We start from the raw sequence: 18,048 nt of genomic DNA, 5'->3' as shown, positions 1-18,048 counted from the left end.
GATTTGAAAATTGGGGTTAGGGCTATGTTAAAAACGTTAGCTTGACATCTAATCATAGTAAGGAAACATTGACAAAATGTTGGATGACGGTTGGTTGCCAGCACTAAATAATTTGTTATTTAATGTTGTCTGACGTTGCAACCCATATCCAACCAAGGACCAACGTTAACATAACGTCCATGTGTCAGCTGGGAACGCTCCGACAATCCATCAAGCGGAGTGCCTTCGTCGCTTACCAAAGTCGCACTAAAACATTTTGACTGATTTTTGAGCGCAGTGTACCACATAAAATTGGTTCGAGGTCAGTAGGCAGAACAAGAATTCATACATAAAGCGTACCAGATTATAAGGCACACTGCTGATTTTAGAGAAAATTTTTTAAGTTTTAAGATTTTTTTAGTGTGCGATAAATACGGTACTCACCAGTCTGGGGGAAACCTTGCAACTGCAGTTTAGGTTCAGTGATAAGAAAGTGCAAAGTCCAAAGTGCTTGGGAAACGTAGCGTTGTTTCAAGGAATTTTAATAATCTCTTTTATCTTGGCAATGGCTCTTATTACCACCACCCACTCTCTATAGGAAGGCATGGCAATTTTGCAACTTTGAACAAAAGTATTGGGCAAAAATATTAAAAATATGTACTTCTGAAATTTAAAGATTTGCTGCTTTTATCGCAACATTGCAACAAGATTTTTCAGACAAAATAAATTATTCCAGGTCAAGGCCCAACCCACCAGATCAGATTTTATAAGGTTGTTATGGCCAGGATATGAGAAATCATTCAAAAGACACACAACAATGTTAGGATTAACTCCTGATCAAAAATATCTGCTTTGTCAGCTGTTTACTTCTGGCCTGGTACTTTAATTTAGGAAATCAAAGCTTTATAGTGAAATAGATGAGAGGACTGTAGGCTTTGCTATATTTAACTGCACTGCAAATGATTGCGACGATTCAATGGTGTGATCGATGTCACACAAGACACTGTGAATATGCAGTCATCTGACTAGAACAGCTTTAAGAGATGAACTGAGGGACTTATTAATTAATGATGAAATTGCTTATAACGTCATTAAATCATGATAATGATAAAAGATTCACCGTTCAAAGCAACTGCAGTATTAGAAAATGAGGAAGTACTGTAGCTTGTTAAGGAGACAAGCATCTTCGGGATTTGAGATTGAATAGCAGAAACCAACCAACCAGACATACTCAGCCCTGCCGGTGGTGCCGGTGCTGCTGGGTGTATTTGTAGATGTGAGGATGACAATGAGTCTTTCCTGCCATGGATGCTCTGCTTTGGTGGCATGTATCTGCATCTTACTTGTATACATGTGCACATCCTGCTTCCTTTGTTTTCATGGCAGCCTCATTCAGTCAGGCGTACTTTAAAATCTCAGTTTTATTTTTTTATTTTTTTTACTTTTTGTGTCATCCGAGCCTTGTGATAATCAATCATAGGGCTCATACTCCACACACAGGCCTTTGGGTGAGGTGAGAGAGCTTTTAAAATATTAATTAATGTTTAAAAAAAATATAATATTAATTTGATACTTGGCTTCATGTTCATGTAAAAGATGTATGTTTTATATTTCAAGAATTTTCTGAAAGCAATCAAATTCATCTGTCTTGAGAAAACAGCAAGCTTTCAAAGATTGGCTATTGTGTGACTTTGTGTAGCCACAATATTGAACACTGAATTTACCCTTTATTTCCCACGAGGGGGTCGCCTTTTTGCAGTGAAAACATTACTGCTCGAGGTAATCTGAGTTATTTTCAGTGAAGACTTACTGCAGTGTTGGCCATTTTCTAACTGAGGTACTAGTGATTGGTTACTGTGAGACTGGTTTTTTCAGAGTCCGTCACAATCAACACTTTTAGAGCCATTATAAAAAAAAAAATTGAAAAGATACTTTTGACCTGGTTTCTAAGGGGATAGCAGGCTGTGCTTTGGACCATGTGTACTTGAGTGTGTGTAGAAATAACATGCCACCTGTTCTCCATAAGGAATATTGTGTTTTGATTTTAAATTCTTTAGTAAATCTGATCTTTTTCCACCATTTCAGTGGTTGAAATGATGGGAAAATAAAATTGCATGAGCATGCATATGTCTGCAATCACAAATAATTTGCTTTTATGAATTACCATAACAGAGAAAAAAGGCCTTCTGAGCTCACTAGGTCTCCATATTCCTGCAGAGTATCTCGGTGCTGTAACTGTGATGTTCTGCCTCTGCTTTTTCCTTCTAGAACGGCCTGATGGTGAAAGTCACTGAAACTTGTCAGGAGATCAACTGCACCATCAGTGAGCAGATTCTACCAGAAGGCAGATGCTGCAATGTTTGCAGAGGTATAACTTCCTTCTTCCTCTACTCAGTTACATAAATCAGTCTTTCTTTGAACGTGCCTACATCGCACCCCCGCCACCACGAGGAGTAAACACAGCCAGTCTGCAAGATACTGATTGAGTCTGTGCCTCTGCAATAACTGTGTTTCCCTCTCTTCACACACATTATGAATGCTTCTTGGCTGGGGTACCTATAAGGGCAGATTGGTCTGTCTGCTATAAAGCACCTGCAATGCCAATTTGCCTGAACCCTGCTGCTTTGGCAGGGAGGTACTACGGGGTAAATAGCCGATGGTAATTCAGTAAATACATTAAATAAAAATACTGTAGGAGGCTGTCATCTATAGAGCAATAACGAAAGAAACCTGGGGCAGGTTCTGAGCAGGGGAATTTGCATTCTCATTTAGGTAAAATAGGCAGTATGCTTAAGAGATAAGAAGAAGATAAAAGGTGCCAAAAAAGTAAGAAAAGAGGGGAATAGAGCATGGGAAAAGGAGGCGAGGAGGAAGATGAGAGAGAGGGAGGAGGTTTAGAGTGTAAAAGAGAAGGTGGCAGTGAGAGGAGAAGGAAGGAGGAGGCAAAGAAAAAATAATTCCTATTCCTGTTCTTTGAAAAGAAGTAAGCGGATGTGCAGTATAAATTGCATGAGGGGCAAAAAGGAGAGGATAGATTTCGACATTTGAAGGGAACAAGGCAAAGGATAAAAATGAAGGGGCAGGAGAGGATAGGAAAAGAAAAGAGAGGAATTACAGAAGAATAAGACTTGGACTTGTTGAAGGAAGAAGACAGAGTGGAGGTGAGAGATGGGAGGAAAGGAGAATAAAGGAGATTAAAGCAGAGAGGGCGAGTAGACAAGAGAGGAGTTCACACTGTAAGAACCAGCAATTAAAGATTAGCGTCACACTGCCTCTTCCTTGCAACCCTCTCCTCTCTCTCTTTGTTACATGCACACCCACAGGCACTAAAACTTGGAGCTGCACATTATTTCCAAATCATCTACAGACCTCTTCTCCAATGTGTGACTCACGTCTGTGCCATCACTCTGAAATTTACTTCTGCTTCACTGTTAAATCCTTAGAGTCATGCCAGTTCAGCAAAACTGGTAATAACTCAACTGTCACAGCGTTCACACCCCTCTGTTTTACTGAAATCAAAAGAGATATCCAGATTATATCATTAAAATGAGGGACTCATTTCTGTGTATTTGAAACAAATACTCAACCATGACAAATCCCAAACGTGACTGCAAAGTACTTTGTCCTGAATGTCATATTTGTATTTTACAGCAGGACTGTGCTTCATCACAGGCACCTGTGTGGACATGCTCAAATGTTCATTTTCTCCTGGAATCAGACCTGTAGCATGTGCACATCATTCTCTAGGTCTGTGGGTGAGAGTAAGGATGAGGAAGACACAGCTATTTCATCAGTAATGGCTCCCCAGGCTGCCTGTCTCAGGGCTTTTATGTGCAACCAGTCTGTCACTCATTAGAGGACATGATGGGCTACATCAGCTCATACTTACTGAGGTGGAGCCAAATCATCCCGTCTGTAGGTCTGTCTGCCCCCTACATCTGTCAGAGCAGGTCTCAGTTCATCTGCACAGCAAGTTTTGGCTTTTGGAATGAATGGAGTTCAACCCTTGTTTCTGAGTTCAAAATTTACTCCCCAGGTATAACAGTTCTTATCTAATATAAAGTGTATGTAACACTAAAACTGAGTTAATTTAAATATTAGTTCATAAGGAGTGTTAGTAGGAACACTTAAAATATATTCAGTTCAACCTTCTTTTTTTTTTAGAGTTAACAATTCAGTATTATTCATATACTTTATGTAAAAATAGCTGCTGCACAATGTACTGTTTATAACAGATATTTTATTTAAATCAAGAAATGATTTACATGTAAGAGTGCAGCTTAAGTTATATAAAAGTCAATAACACACTGCAGTGGATTTAGCTGTTGGAACAATGAAAACGTACAGCGGGTAAAATAAGTATTGAACATGTCACCATTTTTCTCAGTAAATATATTTCTAAAGGTGCTACTGACATGAAATTTTCCCCCAATATCGGGAACAATCCATGGGACCCACACATGCAAAGAAATCGAACCTTAGATGTCAATAAATTAAGTTATGATTAATAAAATAGAATGACACAGGGAAAGACGCCTCCTGTATGGAGAAACTAGCATGCGTTGCTCAGGTGTGATTTTGGACCATTCTTCCTCACAGTCTTCAAATCTTGAAGGTTCCGTGGGCCTCTTCTATGAACTCTAATCTTTAGTTCTTTTCATAGCTTTGCTATTGGATTCAAGTCAGGTGATTGTCTGGGCGATTCCAGCAGCTTTATTTTCTTCCTATGAAACCAGCTAAGAGTTTCTTTGGCTGTGTATTTGGGATCATTGTCTTGCGAAAATGTCCACCCTCATTTAATCTTCATCGTCCTGGTAGATGGCAGCAGATTTTTTTACCAAGAATGTCTCGGTACATTTTTCCATTCATCCTTCCTTCAGTTGCATGAAGTTTGCCAGTGCCATATGCTGAAAAATAGCTCCACACCATGATGTTCCCACCTCCAAACTGAACTTGGTATGGTTGGTATGGTGGTTTTGGGGTGATGGGCTGTGCCATTTGACCTGTGTATTATGGCGTCCAAAGAGTTTTGGTCTCATCTGACCAGACTATATTCTCCCAGTATTTTACAGGCTTGTCTAAATGTTGTGCAGCAAATTTTAAACAGGCTTCGACATGTTTTTGTTTCAGAAATGGCGTCTTACATGGTGAGTGTGCATACAGGCCATGGCTGTATTCTATAGTGCTTTGTCTTTCTGATGTCTTTCTGATGCTTTCCACAAGTGGTCCTTGGCTCTTGGACAACTCTTCTGATAATTTTTTGGACTCCTTTGTCAGAAATCGTGCGAGGAGCACCTGGTCGCAGTTTATGGTGAAATGATGTTTCAACTTCTGGATTATGGCCCCAACAGTGCTCACTGGAACATCCAGAAGTTTAGAAATCCTTCCCTAACCAATGCCATCAGTATGTTTTGTAACAATAAGGTTGCGACAGTCTTAAGAGACTGCTTTTACCCACCATGAAATGTTTCTTGTGTGACACCTTTTTATAGGCTATCAGTTGGGACTGAACCAGCTAATATTAATTTGCACTGACAAGGGGCAGGATTGCTTTCTGATTACTGATAGATTTCAGATGGTGTCTTGGCCTTTGGTGCCTTTTTGCACCTCCTTTTCTTCATGTGTTCAATATTTTTTCTCTGTACATTCCATTTTATCACACATAATCGCACATTCCTTGCATGTGTGGGTTCCATGGGTTGTTGCCAACATCTAATGAAAATTTCTTGTCAGTAGCCCTTTTAGAAATATATTTATCGAGAAAAATGGTGACGTGTTGAATACTTAGTTTACCTGCTGTAAACTTTAGTGCAACATTGTGTAATATGTTGAAGTAAATAAAAACCAGAAAGATGAAGTTCACACAGATCCCTTTCAATAAGATATAACATAAAATTGAAAATCACACCAATATGACATTTGGGCATCAAAGCGCTTGAAATGTCTTAACTGCTCCTTTTCTGTAACAGATATCCTCCTGGGTATGTGCTGACTCACCTGAAAAGCATGGAAATGGTCATGAAAAAACGTTTCATGCTCAATCAAAACAAAAACAACAAATAATATTTTGTTGAAAAGTGGTGGGCTTTCCTCCATGCCTGTGCAAAGAAAGAGTCCAACACGATACTCAACTCCACAACATTTTGTGGAGTTGACAGTGGCTTGTTGAGCAACTTAAAGGTATGCTTCGACATCTTCTTTAAATCCCAATTTTTCGCGTAAACAAATTTTGAATGGACCAGACACGGCTGATTTTGAAGTTAATGTGTTCCCAGTGATATGCTGCTACAAACTGGTGACAGCATTCTTAAAGTTCTTTTGTTTATTTATTTATTTTTTAAATTTGTGTTTGGCTTCAAAATTCATAATGCACCTTGGGTAGTGCACCATGAAATTATGTTTTTCAAGTAAGTTTTTTGATGGGTGCAACTCTTTGAAGAGTTGATGATGCTCGACAATAAGGTGCTTTAAATACAGTCATTCCCTCAGTGATTGAGTATGAAAACACAATTTTTATAATATTCAGCAACAAGAGCAAATGCAAATCATCCTCTGGAACCAGGTTGCCAAATATCAAAGGTATGTTTTTGAGTGGAAGACAGTGTTTGTGAAGCATAGTTAAGGTTAATATGTGTTGGCTTGTTTTTATTTTCATACTGTCATATGTTTGACAAGCTATCTCTAGAGATAAAATGTTTAATCAAATACTCAAAAAACGTCTGACCTCATATTGAACAACCCCTTCCAAAATGTCATGCCTGATACCAACAGCATATTCTCAGCAGGATGGAAACACTGCAAAATGTCTTGATGCCAAAAGAAGACATTAATGTCGGATCATCTACCAAACTGGGACACTGTTGTTTATTCATGTCAAGCGGCCTTAATGTCATACTAAATCATCAGAAATTATTAGCACTCAATGACTCAAAGAACCCAGAACTAGTATGCATGCCTAAATTATCTCCTGTAATCTGTGCAAGCGTACTGCATATAGGTTGTTCAGCAGATTGAACAGGAATCCTATCATTGTCAAGTCCCTTGGAATACCATATTTCTTAGCATCTTGTGCATGGAACAGTGATACCAAAAGGATATTCATCAGGGCAGAATTCAGCTTTGGAGGAAGGTTTGAGAATGAAGTAACATTATGTATACCCTTTTTTCATCGTAGTATAATTGTATTTAGAGAGCAAATCAAATCTATGAAGTGATGACTTTTAAAGTAGTCTTCATAAATCTTCATAAATGTCATAAATGTCAGATTGGGTGAATGTTTACATTTCTGAAAATGAACTGGAATGTATTTCGAATGGGAACATAGATGAATTTATCTCTGACAGGAACTTGTTTGGAAGTCCCAGTTGTATTATTACTGTTTGTCTGGTATCATACCTGATACCAAGGTGATGTTCAACTGCCTGCACTATACCCCATTTGTCCTTGAAATGGCTCTTTTATTTGGTATCAGAGTTCAACTGACCAAAAGGGTTTTCCAACTTTTAAATATCTCTTCTATGACTGACCTTCGTGAGTTGGTTGTTGGGATTAAATTCAATGTTTAGTTCTAAATAATAGATAGCCGAGCTTTCACAAATTCCTGTAAATTCTCAATAGTAGAAATAACTACAGTATTCGGTATGCCTCTTCCCAAAAGCTTTGCTACAATGGAAGCACACGTCTTTCTAATGATTGGACATTAGAGTGACTGTTGCAGAATTTCACTGAGATGAAGTTGAGGGTAGTCCATTTATGGACTGAGAATTGCTGTATTCTTCTGTGTCATAGTTGGAAAGGGGCTCATGAGGCGCATGTATGTTGCTGTGTCAGTTAAACCATCTATTTTAATCAGATGTCTCCTAAATCCAGAATAACTAGAAAACTGCAAACAAAAACCAATCTGACCACATTTTAGTCTTAGACTTTTCCCTGGATACATTCCATGGATTAGTTTTAGGGGGCTGAACAAAAGCAAAACTGTACTGTACCAATAGGATGAAGTGCAGGGGAAACAACTTAACATTTTGGTGGATTTTACTGCTAGATAATTCTGCCTTGCTTGCTGACACTTGGAGTTTCTTCAGTTGTCCCTATGTAAATATTGTACACAGTTGTCTGCCAAAATGTGTTCAAGCTTGACGGAGAATCATCATACTTCACACTGAAGACAAAATGGTACTTAAATAGTTTATAGTCATATAATTTTCTGGAAGACTAAGTCACAGTTTGCTGTGTGATGGTGAAATGATTTGGCTTCACTACAGTTCCGTTTGCTGCTCACCTGTGGTAACTATGGTGGTTCTTGAAGTTGTGGGACTTCCTTTAAGCACCACTTTCTTCATGGATGGAGAGGCTGTTCTGGACTGATGTTAAAAACATTTTATGTATGTACAACAAGTTATAATTACATTTCCTGCATGGTTCCTGTCTGAGGGTTGACTCCCTGTACATCCTGAATCACTTGTCGCTGCTAAGACTGCTTGAGACGGACATAGTATCTGTCAGATTTGCAGAAGTAGTACTCCCTTTGTCTTAACTACCAGATTTTTCACTTTAGGAATTTGCTGTGTCTACCCGTCATGTCACATTTTTGTGCATGCGCGGGGTTCTGGTTCAGATTGATTCAAATTTTGAAAAGAGCCGGTTCTGTGGCACACGGGTAAAACTGCTGTGCGATGGCCTGGTGGATTTCCCTGAGTCACATGTTTTCTTGAGGTAATAAAAGTAGAAATATTTTTGGGTCACATTACGGAAAGATTGGAGTTTATATACAACACATATATAGTCTAAGTTTCCCAGTGCCAAAATCTCAAAGCCATCTGCCAACCATGAGTGCTCGCTGACTCTCGCCAGTCGTCCAACCTAGACAAGCATATTGGCGAGCCCCTCTTTAAAATTAGATGATATACAGTTCAGGCCAAAAGTTTGCACACACTTTCCTATTCATTTGAATGAGAAGGTGTGTCCAAACTTTGGCCTGTGCTGTATGTGGTCGTGGTAACACTGATAATTACAGTCATGTACAGCCATTTACAAAGGAAACAACGTAAGAGTTAAGTGAAACTGCCCGTGTTTTGTTGTTGTTGTACAGAACCAGTCTATTTAGTCTTTTAGTCTTTTCTCAGAAGGAGCTGTGTTTATTGTGCATCTTTGTTGTGAAGGCCTTTGTCTTCTCTGTGTCCATTCCTCAGTGGAAAGATGAGTCAGTCGTACATAAAACACCTCCTAGCCGGTCACATTTTGTTACTTTTACCATTTAATCTCCATGTTTTTACACTTTAAAAAGGACAACATCAACATGTTCATAACATCATTATTGGATGTATGATATTCCCTGTTTGTGTTTTGTTTGTGTCTTCTGAGACAAAATTTTATTATTGCACCAAATCTATTGCAAACATAAACTTGCACATCAGGCCCCTTGTCATCCACAGTGCTGTGGGAGACAAGGGAGGAACAAGGTTATTCATTTGTGTATTTGTTTGCTTTTTTATCTCTGAGCACAGTTGTGTGTGCCTGTTTGTGTGGATTTGTACACAATTTTACACTGCCATGAGTGAGCAAGTTTTCAGAGCGGCGTAAATCAAGGCTTCCTTTTGTCCTCTCTTTCAGGTTATGACTTCTGCGCAGAGGGACTCATTTGTGGAGAAAACTCGGAGTGTAAAAACCGGAATGCTAAAGCAGAGTGTGAGTGCAAGAGCGGCTATGCTTCCATCCACGGGGATTCAACTTACTGTGAAGGTAGGACTGCACTTTAACCCTGCTCAAGATGAGCTGAAGCTCATGTGACTGACTCATAATGTCTATTAGCTTGGGATGTTAAGAGCGAAATGGGTGGTAGTGTCTCAGCAGTGATTTAATGTTCTTTTTAAAGAGGGCATTAATACAGCCTGAGGGCTGCAGACTTGATATCAGGTGAAATGAACAAACTGAGTGGATGATGTAATGAAAACTGGCTGTAAGGGGAGTAAGGCTTATTCTTTGATAAAGTTGTAGTTGACTGTGAACAGAGGCCTGATCAGTTAGTTAGTTTTTATTAGTTTTTATGGCATCATCGTTTGAACAAAAAATGGAGATCAGTGTGTTTTAAGCAACAGGGGTTGATTTGTCTGTCGTTTCAAAATGTTGGCTTTGGCTTCGAGATGAGAGCATGATTCATTTCAGCTATCTTAATTAGGATCATTGGTTAAAGGATCTCTTCATATTAAGTTTCTGACAGCTGGCCGTTTTAGAGCTATATTAAAAAAGTAATACACGCACTAGGGGTTGTAATGAGGTGCTGATCAGTGGATGTAGACTGAGGAGAAGGGAGAAAGTATTGCAAATTCTGGCTCCATATGCATTTTTCTCTAACATCTGAGGTCCTCAGGCCTTTGACCTCAGGCTGTCTTCAAGATCTTTAAGACAGCCTGAGGACCAGAAATATGAATCAAAGAAAACTACACATGGGGCCAAAGTGTTGGACTTTTTTCCTCTTGCTACTTTCTTCCATGTATTAATATTACAAACACAGTAGTTTAATGTCAGACAGACAGTAGTTGAAACTACAATATCATCCAGTGGTAAAAAAAAAAAGAAAAAGCATTGAGCTCTGCTGTAATGTCATCAGTGAGGCTTTGACATGAAGTTCGAGGTAATCTTCAGCTGAGTGTACTTATATCAACTTGTTCTAAATAAAAGCATCTGCCAAATTAATGCCAAGTACTCTAATCGGGAAATAAGTAGCATGTTCTAGAGCTGAGCAGTTGAAAAATAAAGCAGAGAAGACAAATGACAAGAAGCAGATGTGGACAGAAATCGGAGTGCGTCTGGCCTTGCTTGAACTACAGGCCATGTGGCAATAACAAAAAAAAAAAAAAAAAAAAAAATCAAGAAGCAGATTTAATGAGTCTACAAGTTGGTCTTTGTTCTTTGGCATCCTGCAATGAAGTAAAATTAATGGACTGCTTGCAAACCAAGTAGTCATGTGTAAATATACAATTCCGCTTTTTAGGCATTGTCATGGCTGGTATTCAGTGAGCTGGATGGACAAAGCATTTTTCTTTCATTTTATTGTTAGTATTTGGCTCACGCTCCCATTTTCTGCTGATTGATTAAATTTTACAGAGATTAGATTATGTTGTGATTTAAACCCACCTTACTGCAGAAAAGCTCATTTTTTAATTCGGACATGAAGCCCAGTTTGAATAATTGTCCTTTTCCACAGAAAACCTAGAATCTGAATTTTGAGAAATATGATCTGATAGTTATTTGCAGTGTCTTTGTCAAACTGATCACAAAAGGTTTCCTTCCACGTACGGTACATTGACTGTTGGACTTGGCAGGGTAAAAAGGCCAGTTTGTGTGAGCTTGAGACCAAAAGTGCTTGTGATGGAGCCAATGGCCTTAAGACGCTTGGGAGCAGCAGTCACCGGATTGAAGGATTTGCTCAATGCAGTTGTTTTGGGCCGGAGCCACAGTCAACTGAACACGCGAAACGTATTGAAGGCTGGTTAGCCACATGCCCTCCAGTGTGTTTGTGTCTGTTTGATCTGCATGGTAAAGAGGTTTTAGCCAGAGCTCCACTACAATCCACTACAGTCCCACACCATATGAGTGAAGGCTGGGAAACATCGATTGTTAAAGTCTCTATTGGAGATGGATCAGCCAGAATCCTTCTGTTCAGTATGATAATACTTTACATGGTTTCATGCCAACCTAAACTGGTTTAGAACAACAGCAGACTGGAGTAATTATTGTTTGTTTTTCTTGTTGATTTTATTCGACTTGGAAACAAAACTCAGCAGTCTGATGGGGTGTCATGGTTATCCTGATAGTCCTTTTTACAGAACAAATTAATTTCTCCTGCCTTTTTTCATGAAATGGAGAAAGTTTCTGACCTTGTCCCCAAGCTGCCATTAAATGTGACTGTTATATCCTCATAAACATTCTAGTGTGCGCCTAAATGATTGAATATGGTTATTTACTTGCAATCAGAGGTCTGTCTGAGGAGGGTCCTGAGGATTTCAAAGTAAGACCAAGGCTTGTAGTCAGTCACCTTGTGGTGCCATAATTTTTACCCTCCCTCTCTTAAAGCTGAAGACTGACTTACAGTCCTTAGTGGTAGAGCTTTGCATGCAGAGGCCCTGGGATCAAACCCCAGCCACAAGGCAAACCAGTGGTAGGCTTATGCAGGTTCCAAGCCTGGATAAATGGGTCTCTGGTGTATAAACTGTTGCAAAATCAACCATGCGAGTCATGGAGCTAACTTGCTATGGCGACCCCAAATAGGGAAACCTTAAACTGTAAATATCAGCAACAAAGTTTTTCCACCCTGAATAGCACATCTTTGCTTTTAGTTGAAGGATTGTGAATCTCTTGGCCTTGGTTCAGTATAGGTCATCCAACACTGGGCTGTCTGGCTAATTTTGTTCTTTGTTCACAAATATATTACACAGATGCTATCTGTGTTAATAGTTATTGCTTTTAAATCTTACCTTTGAGGACAAAGTGTTGGTTGGAGGTGCCAACAGAACTCATTTTATTTTTTGCCTTCTTTTGATAGGCGATGGTCATGGTTCAAGATCATTGATACTTCTGTTCTTATGAATCTTATATATTAGGAATGCCCAGTGGCAATTTCATCACATCTGGTACATAGATTCACGTAGTGTCTTTGGATGAGCAGTCAAAGGTCAAGGTCACTGTGACCTCAGAAAAGACTTTTTTTGCCATAACTCCGTAACTCCACATACTACTACACAAATGACTCTGATTGGGTAAAGACGATGAAGCATTATACCATTCAAATGTCAGCAATCATAATGTTTTCCAAAAACACTTGAAGGATGTTTTTGTAACTAAAATATATATACTGTGGCTGTCAAAATGAATGCGTTGATCCAGATTAACTTATTTGCATGATTTGATTCAGAATCTTAACGCAATTAACACATCTCAAAAGCCGGTGGGGAAAAAAAAGAAACACCTCTGGCGATGCATATTGGACAATGTGCTAATGCCAAGTTTGTCCAAGCAGAGTCGTGTAAGACGCAGTCCAACATGGCGGCTGGCAGTACAGAGTAAAGCCGAGCATTAGTTTGCAGGACTGTCCCTTGAAAAGGAACAAAACTCTGGAGTAATTTCAGAAGTGACACGTGCTTTTACTTCGCATTTATTAATTAGTATCAATATTTTATCAGTGTAATCGATACTCTTGACTTAATGAGTTGCTGGTGAGTGTTGATACATCAATACCACCAAATCGATACCTCCATCACTAGTGGTCAGCTCATTCAGATCATTCAGGCTGACACCGCTGGCTTGCCTATATCTCACCTAATATGGACACATATTTTTTTCAATATGGCTATGCAAGAAGGTTTTTTTCTTAGTGTGGAAGAGAAATACATTATACTGTCTTGTCTGTTGCAGCCTGTATTATACAGGTCTGATTTCCTCACCCAGCAAGAGAATGTGCAAAGACTGTTAATATTCAATGCCATATACCTAACCTCAGAAAAACCAGAAATGTACATGCATATGCAGAATACGCAGACATGTAGAAACACAAACATCGGTTACGCTAATGATGGCCTGTACTTCACTAGCCTGCCTGCCAAGGCCTGTGTGTTTATTTACTCTGTCAAAGACATATTGCTGTATATGGGCTGACATATTCCTAGATTTAAGAGATGACTCCAGTTGGAAGCATCGCCCTGAATACTGGATTTTAAGACAGCTGCTCCTCCTCTCTACTCCATAATTTCTAATCCTGGAAGGAGCCTGGGAGAAGGTAGTGGTTACTATTGATTTGGTCTTGTCAAAACTCACCAACTCAAAGGCTCTAGCAAGGCTAACTGCTGGTTTACTGGCTCTGCCTCAGCAACAATTTGAACACACGAGGAGCAGTAGACAAGGATTCAATCCAAATGGTCACTGCATGAAGTAACTTTTACAGCAAAGGTCATGTCCACAGTTACCCAAAAGAATTTTAGCTTTACCTCCATAACCTTTGTGAACCTATTAGAGTATACATAAGTATATTGTATAGAAACAAAATATATTTTATAAAATGCTTGTTACTGCAGTGTTTGTGATAAACATGTTTTAGGTCCAGCTTTGAAGCATCTACTTTCTAACTTCAGTTTCTCAAAGCTCGAATTGAAAAGCACATGAAAAGCTAAAGCTTTATAAATCTCCATCCATATATGAAGGTTTTTATAATCAGTTGAATATGTGGTTTTCTCCAGTGAAGTTAACTGCTAACTCAAATAATCATCTTGAACTTCAGAAGGTGTGAGATATCTGTATTATCTGTTATATCATTGTATTTCAGGCACTAAGAAATGTGTGGATACCAAATCATACATGATCAAACCATCCACAAAGGTATCCATCCATCCAGACCTGCGAACTATTTGTAGTTTGAAATGGCTTGACTTCATATCATGGTCTAAGATGGATTGATTCATATTTTTGCTGATCTTCCCTTCCCGTACCTACTGAAAGGGGTTAATTGAATAAAAAATAGATTCATTCATATCAACGATCACGCGATGCCGTTTAAAATTAAATTGTGTGTACAGTTTTTATATACAGTCTGTGGTGTACAGTCAACCCGGCTCTCCTCTCTCTTCATTCCGTTGTTCATCAAATCAAAATGCAGCCTAATATTATTGCCTGACCTTCACAAATACGCGGCTATCTGCCTATCATCAACCTGTCACTTCCTGATATTATGTTTTCAATTTTGGTCCTCTTGTCTCCTTTCTGAGTTGATACCAGTGCTTCATGCATGTAGAAAAAGCCCAACTAGAAATCCCAAAGATGTCAGCATTTGGGGGGGGGGGTTAGGGTGAGGGTTAGGTGGGGGGGTTTGGTTTGGCCTCCTGGTAAACAGTGGAATCTGCAGAAATATGTAAAAAAAAAAAAAGGGTTCTCAAAGGAAGGTCAGCTGATCACACAGCCTGTCCAAAAGAAAAAACATGGTGAGTCATTTTTCTTTGTGCCAACACAAAATTTGAGAGTTCCCCCACCTGCCAAATCCCACTTTAACGACTGAGCGCATGTATCCAAGTATCTTGTGACACCACTATTCTCAGTGGCTGGAGATGGAGACAGGACAACTGAAAGCTCTAACAAAGGTGTTAAAGAACCAATTACTCCTGACAAAAAGCACTGACTGCATCTCATGGGTTGTGTTCCCTTTCCACCTCGCTGTCACGCCACCTGATGCTGCTCCATTCATTACACAGTATTTTTTTAACATTTGGGCCAATGGGCTTATCATGGGCTTATTATCATCACCAGCTTTTGTTTATGCTATCAGTGAAATTGTCTGAGTCCCAGCAGATACACTCTATCTGCTCTCAACTCCAAGGGACATAAGACACTAACAATGTGGTGTTGCTGACAAGTTTTTAATTGTTGCCTGAAATATAAAGTGGAAACTCAGTGTTTTTAATCCACACACAATAACATGCTGAATATAGAAAGTGTTACACCTTCTGATGTTGAAAACGGTTGCATCAGTCAAGGACAAACAACATAATTCCCTCTTTCCCAGCTGAGTGCTGCAGGGACCCTCCTCCCAAATGGCCGGTTGTTACCACAGAGGCGGTTCTAATGGTGGCTCTGGATGTAAGCCGCGAGTAATAAGATTAGAGGCCGACACATCAAATCTAACAGGGCTATTTCTGTTTGTTCAGCTCACTTTCATTTAGCTGCAGAGCAGCTGAACTGTCAGAGTTCAGGGACTAACTCTCTAACGTGTCCCCTTAGCCAACAGGCTCTGGTGAAGCACTTTATGATGCCCCTGATCCCTAGTCAATCTCTGCTGACACTACAGCAGATTTCTGCTGTTCTTCTCTTCTCAGCTCTCTGTCTCTCACTTAACCCCTTTTTTATTTGTTTTTTCCTCTTTAATCATAATATGGTGTGACTATGGTGCAAATAGCATCACAGTAACAACTGCAACTGCAACTGGAATGACTGGAACCTGCTTACCACATTCACACGTGGTTGATGTGTTGCCAAATTCTGGGTGGTGCAGGAGGCAATCAACCAGTCACAGTTTCCACATAGTCCATTAAATGCAAAACATTGAATGTCACAAAAATACATGTGGAAATATTCATTCGATAATATTATAGCGCATGGATGCATCATCACATATAATAAAAATGGGGGAACTTGCTATATTGAGTTGCAATTGAAACTAACTTAAAAAAATCACTTGGGAGTCAAATATCATCCATTTTGCTCTTCCTGGTCACAAAAGGCAAACAGGATGGTGCAGCTTTGCAATCACCTTGGCTTTTGATGACACAGAAAATGAGAAAGTGACAACAGCAACAATCTGTTAGCAGGGTGCTATAAGTTACATGACACTTGCAAAAAAATTTTGCTCCTCTGCCATTCGCTTGCCAACTGGATAAGATTCATTCGTGTCTTTATGCCTCATTAAACACAACCAATGCCATCTGAAACTGTTAACAAGGCAAACCAGATGTCAAAACATGGTTCACTTGTAACTTGAAAAATCAGACACTGGCACAAGTTCTCAGTCTGCATCTAAGAAAGCTATGTCTGAACCAATTTCTGACAAGCTTTGTGCAGGGATGGAGTCCGGGCCATGAAAGAACCTCTTAAATTTTGAGATGAAAAATCAAACCGAGGTATTTTTCAAAATTCTCATCAGGGTCTCTAGAAATGATTTTTGGATCTGCATGTAACAAATTTAACATGGTTGAGATGTATGACTTTTTGCAATGCAGTATAGATCAACATGACAATCTGGATCTTGTGGGAAGAATTGTTTGACTGTGTTTGAGGGATATACTCTACTGAATGCTATTTGTAGTATAACATATTACTTTTGTTGACATGTGAGAAACACCTTTTGTAGAAGATTGAACAACTTGCTTCTAAAAACCCAAGACCAGCTTTGTTGACGCACTTTAAAAGACCCAATGTATCTTGTGCTTGATAGGATTTTTAGTGATTGGATAAGAAAACGTAAGATTTCATCACTAAAAAAACATACTTTATGAACCTTTTGAACTGCACTTTTATCTGCCCACATTTTAAATGCTCTGAGTTTTCTGTACCTCCATCACAGTGTCTGGAGGTGGGCTGGAATTTTATTTGGGATACTGAAAAGCATTGATAGGTTTGAACAGGTTTAACAGAAGTTGTAACTGATTTTCAGATGCACAGTTGTTCTATGAAAATGGGTGAAAACTGTTGATTGAAAGGGAGCAGAAACTCCTTTGAACACCACATGTTTGATTGACTGCATCTCCTTTTGTACTAGGTTTGCAGCTAAAATCTCAAACTTAAAATTAAAAAGTCTTGGCATGCGCAGAACTAAATTATCTGAAAGGCTGGTTTGGAATAGAGGTAGGTGAAAAAGTCTTTATCATTTAAATAAAAACTGACCCCTAAGATGCCATTGTTTTGGCTGTCCCCTCTGTCATTGTGAACTCACTCTTGGTGGCTTTGGTAGCTCTAAAGTCCTGTTTGCTGAGACGGTCACAGCTCATTATACAGTATTTGTATCCCATACACCTGGGACCAGCAATTCAGGATTTAGAGTTATTTGTGCAGGACTTTACCCATCTTGTCTCTTCATGTTGAGATAAATGTGTTCTCCCCACATGCTTGCAAAATGAGCTAATGAGAACTGGACATTTGGTGTTGGGGTGGGATGGACTGACAGACAGGAAGACAGACTGGCAAAAACTTGGGGATTTATGCTGGCGGGAGGCTAAAGTTACAAACAGACAGAAATACAGACAGATCCCTTGGAGTGCAAACCTGCTGGAATCATATCAGAGGTTGGAAATGAGCTAATCAAGGACACCGCCTGCCTGCAGAGTTTCCTCAGTTGGGATGAAGGTGTGTGTGTGTGCATGCGTGGGTGTCCTGGTTTTTCAGATAAGCTTCAGAAAACATGACGTGTCTCCACCCAGAGTGCAGCTCCTGCCCTTATACTGCAGCTAATCCTCTAAAATTGACAGCCTCTGCTTACTTTTTCCTGGCGAGCCTGGTCACACATAACGGGACCAGGAGCCAGAGAAACATGGA

General features: G+C 39.4%; 1 protein-coding gene across 5 annotated transcripts in view; it reads left to right on the top strand.

Moving 5' to 3' along the window:
* Positions 1-18,048, top strand: part of LOC115040964 (protein kinase C-binding protein NELL1) — a 348,772-nt gene that overhangs the window by 198,502 nt on the left and 132,222 nt on the right. For all 5 annotated transcript variants that reach the window (XM_029498153.1, XM_029498152.1, XM_029498154.1 and 2 more), the window contains 2 exons: positions 2,248-2,347; positions 9,592-9,720. In XM_029498153.1, coding sequence (XP_029354013.1) covers positions 2,248-2,347; positions 9,592-9,720 — 229 coding nt within the window. The remainder of the gene's footprint in view (positions 1-2,247; positions 2,348-9,591; positions 9,721-18,048) is intronic.

The sequence above is a fragment of the Echeneis naucrates genome, chromosome 3 (genome assembly GCF_900963305.1).
Source record: "Echeneis naucrates chromosome 3, fEcheNa1.1, whole genome shotgun sequence".
NCBI classification, from domain to species: Eukaryota; Metazoa; Chordata; class Actinopteri; order Carangiformes; family Echeneidae; genus Echeneis; species Echeneis naucrates.
Note: the sequence above shows the minus strand (reverse complement) of the source record. Positions and strands in the feature narration are given on the sequence as shown.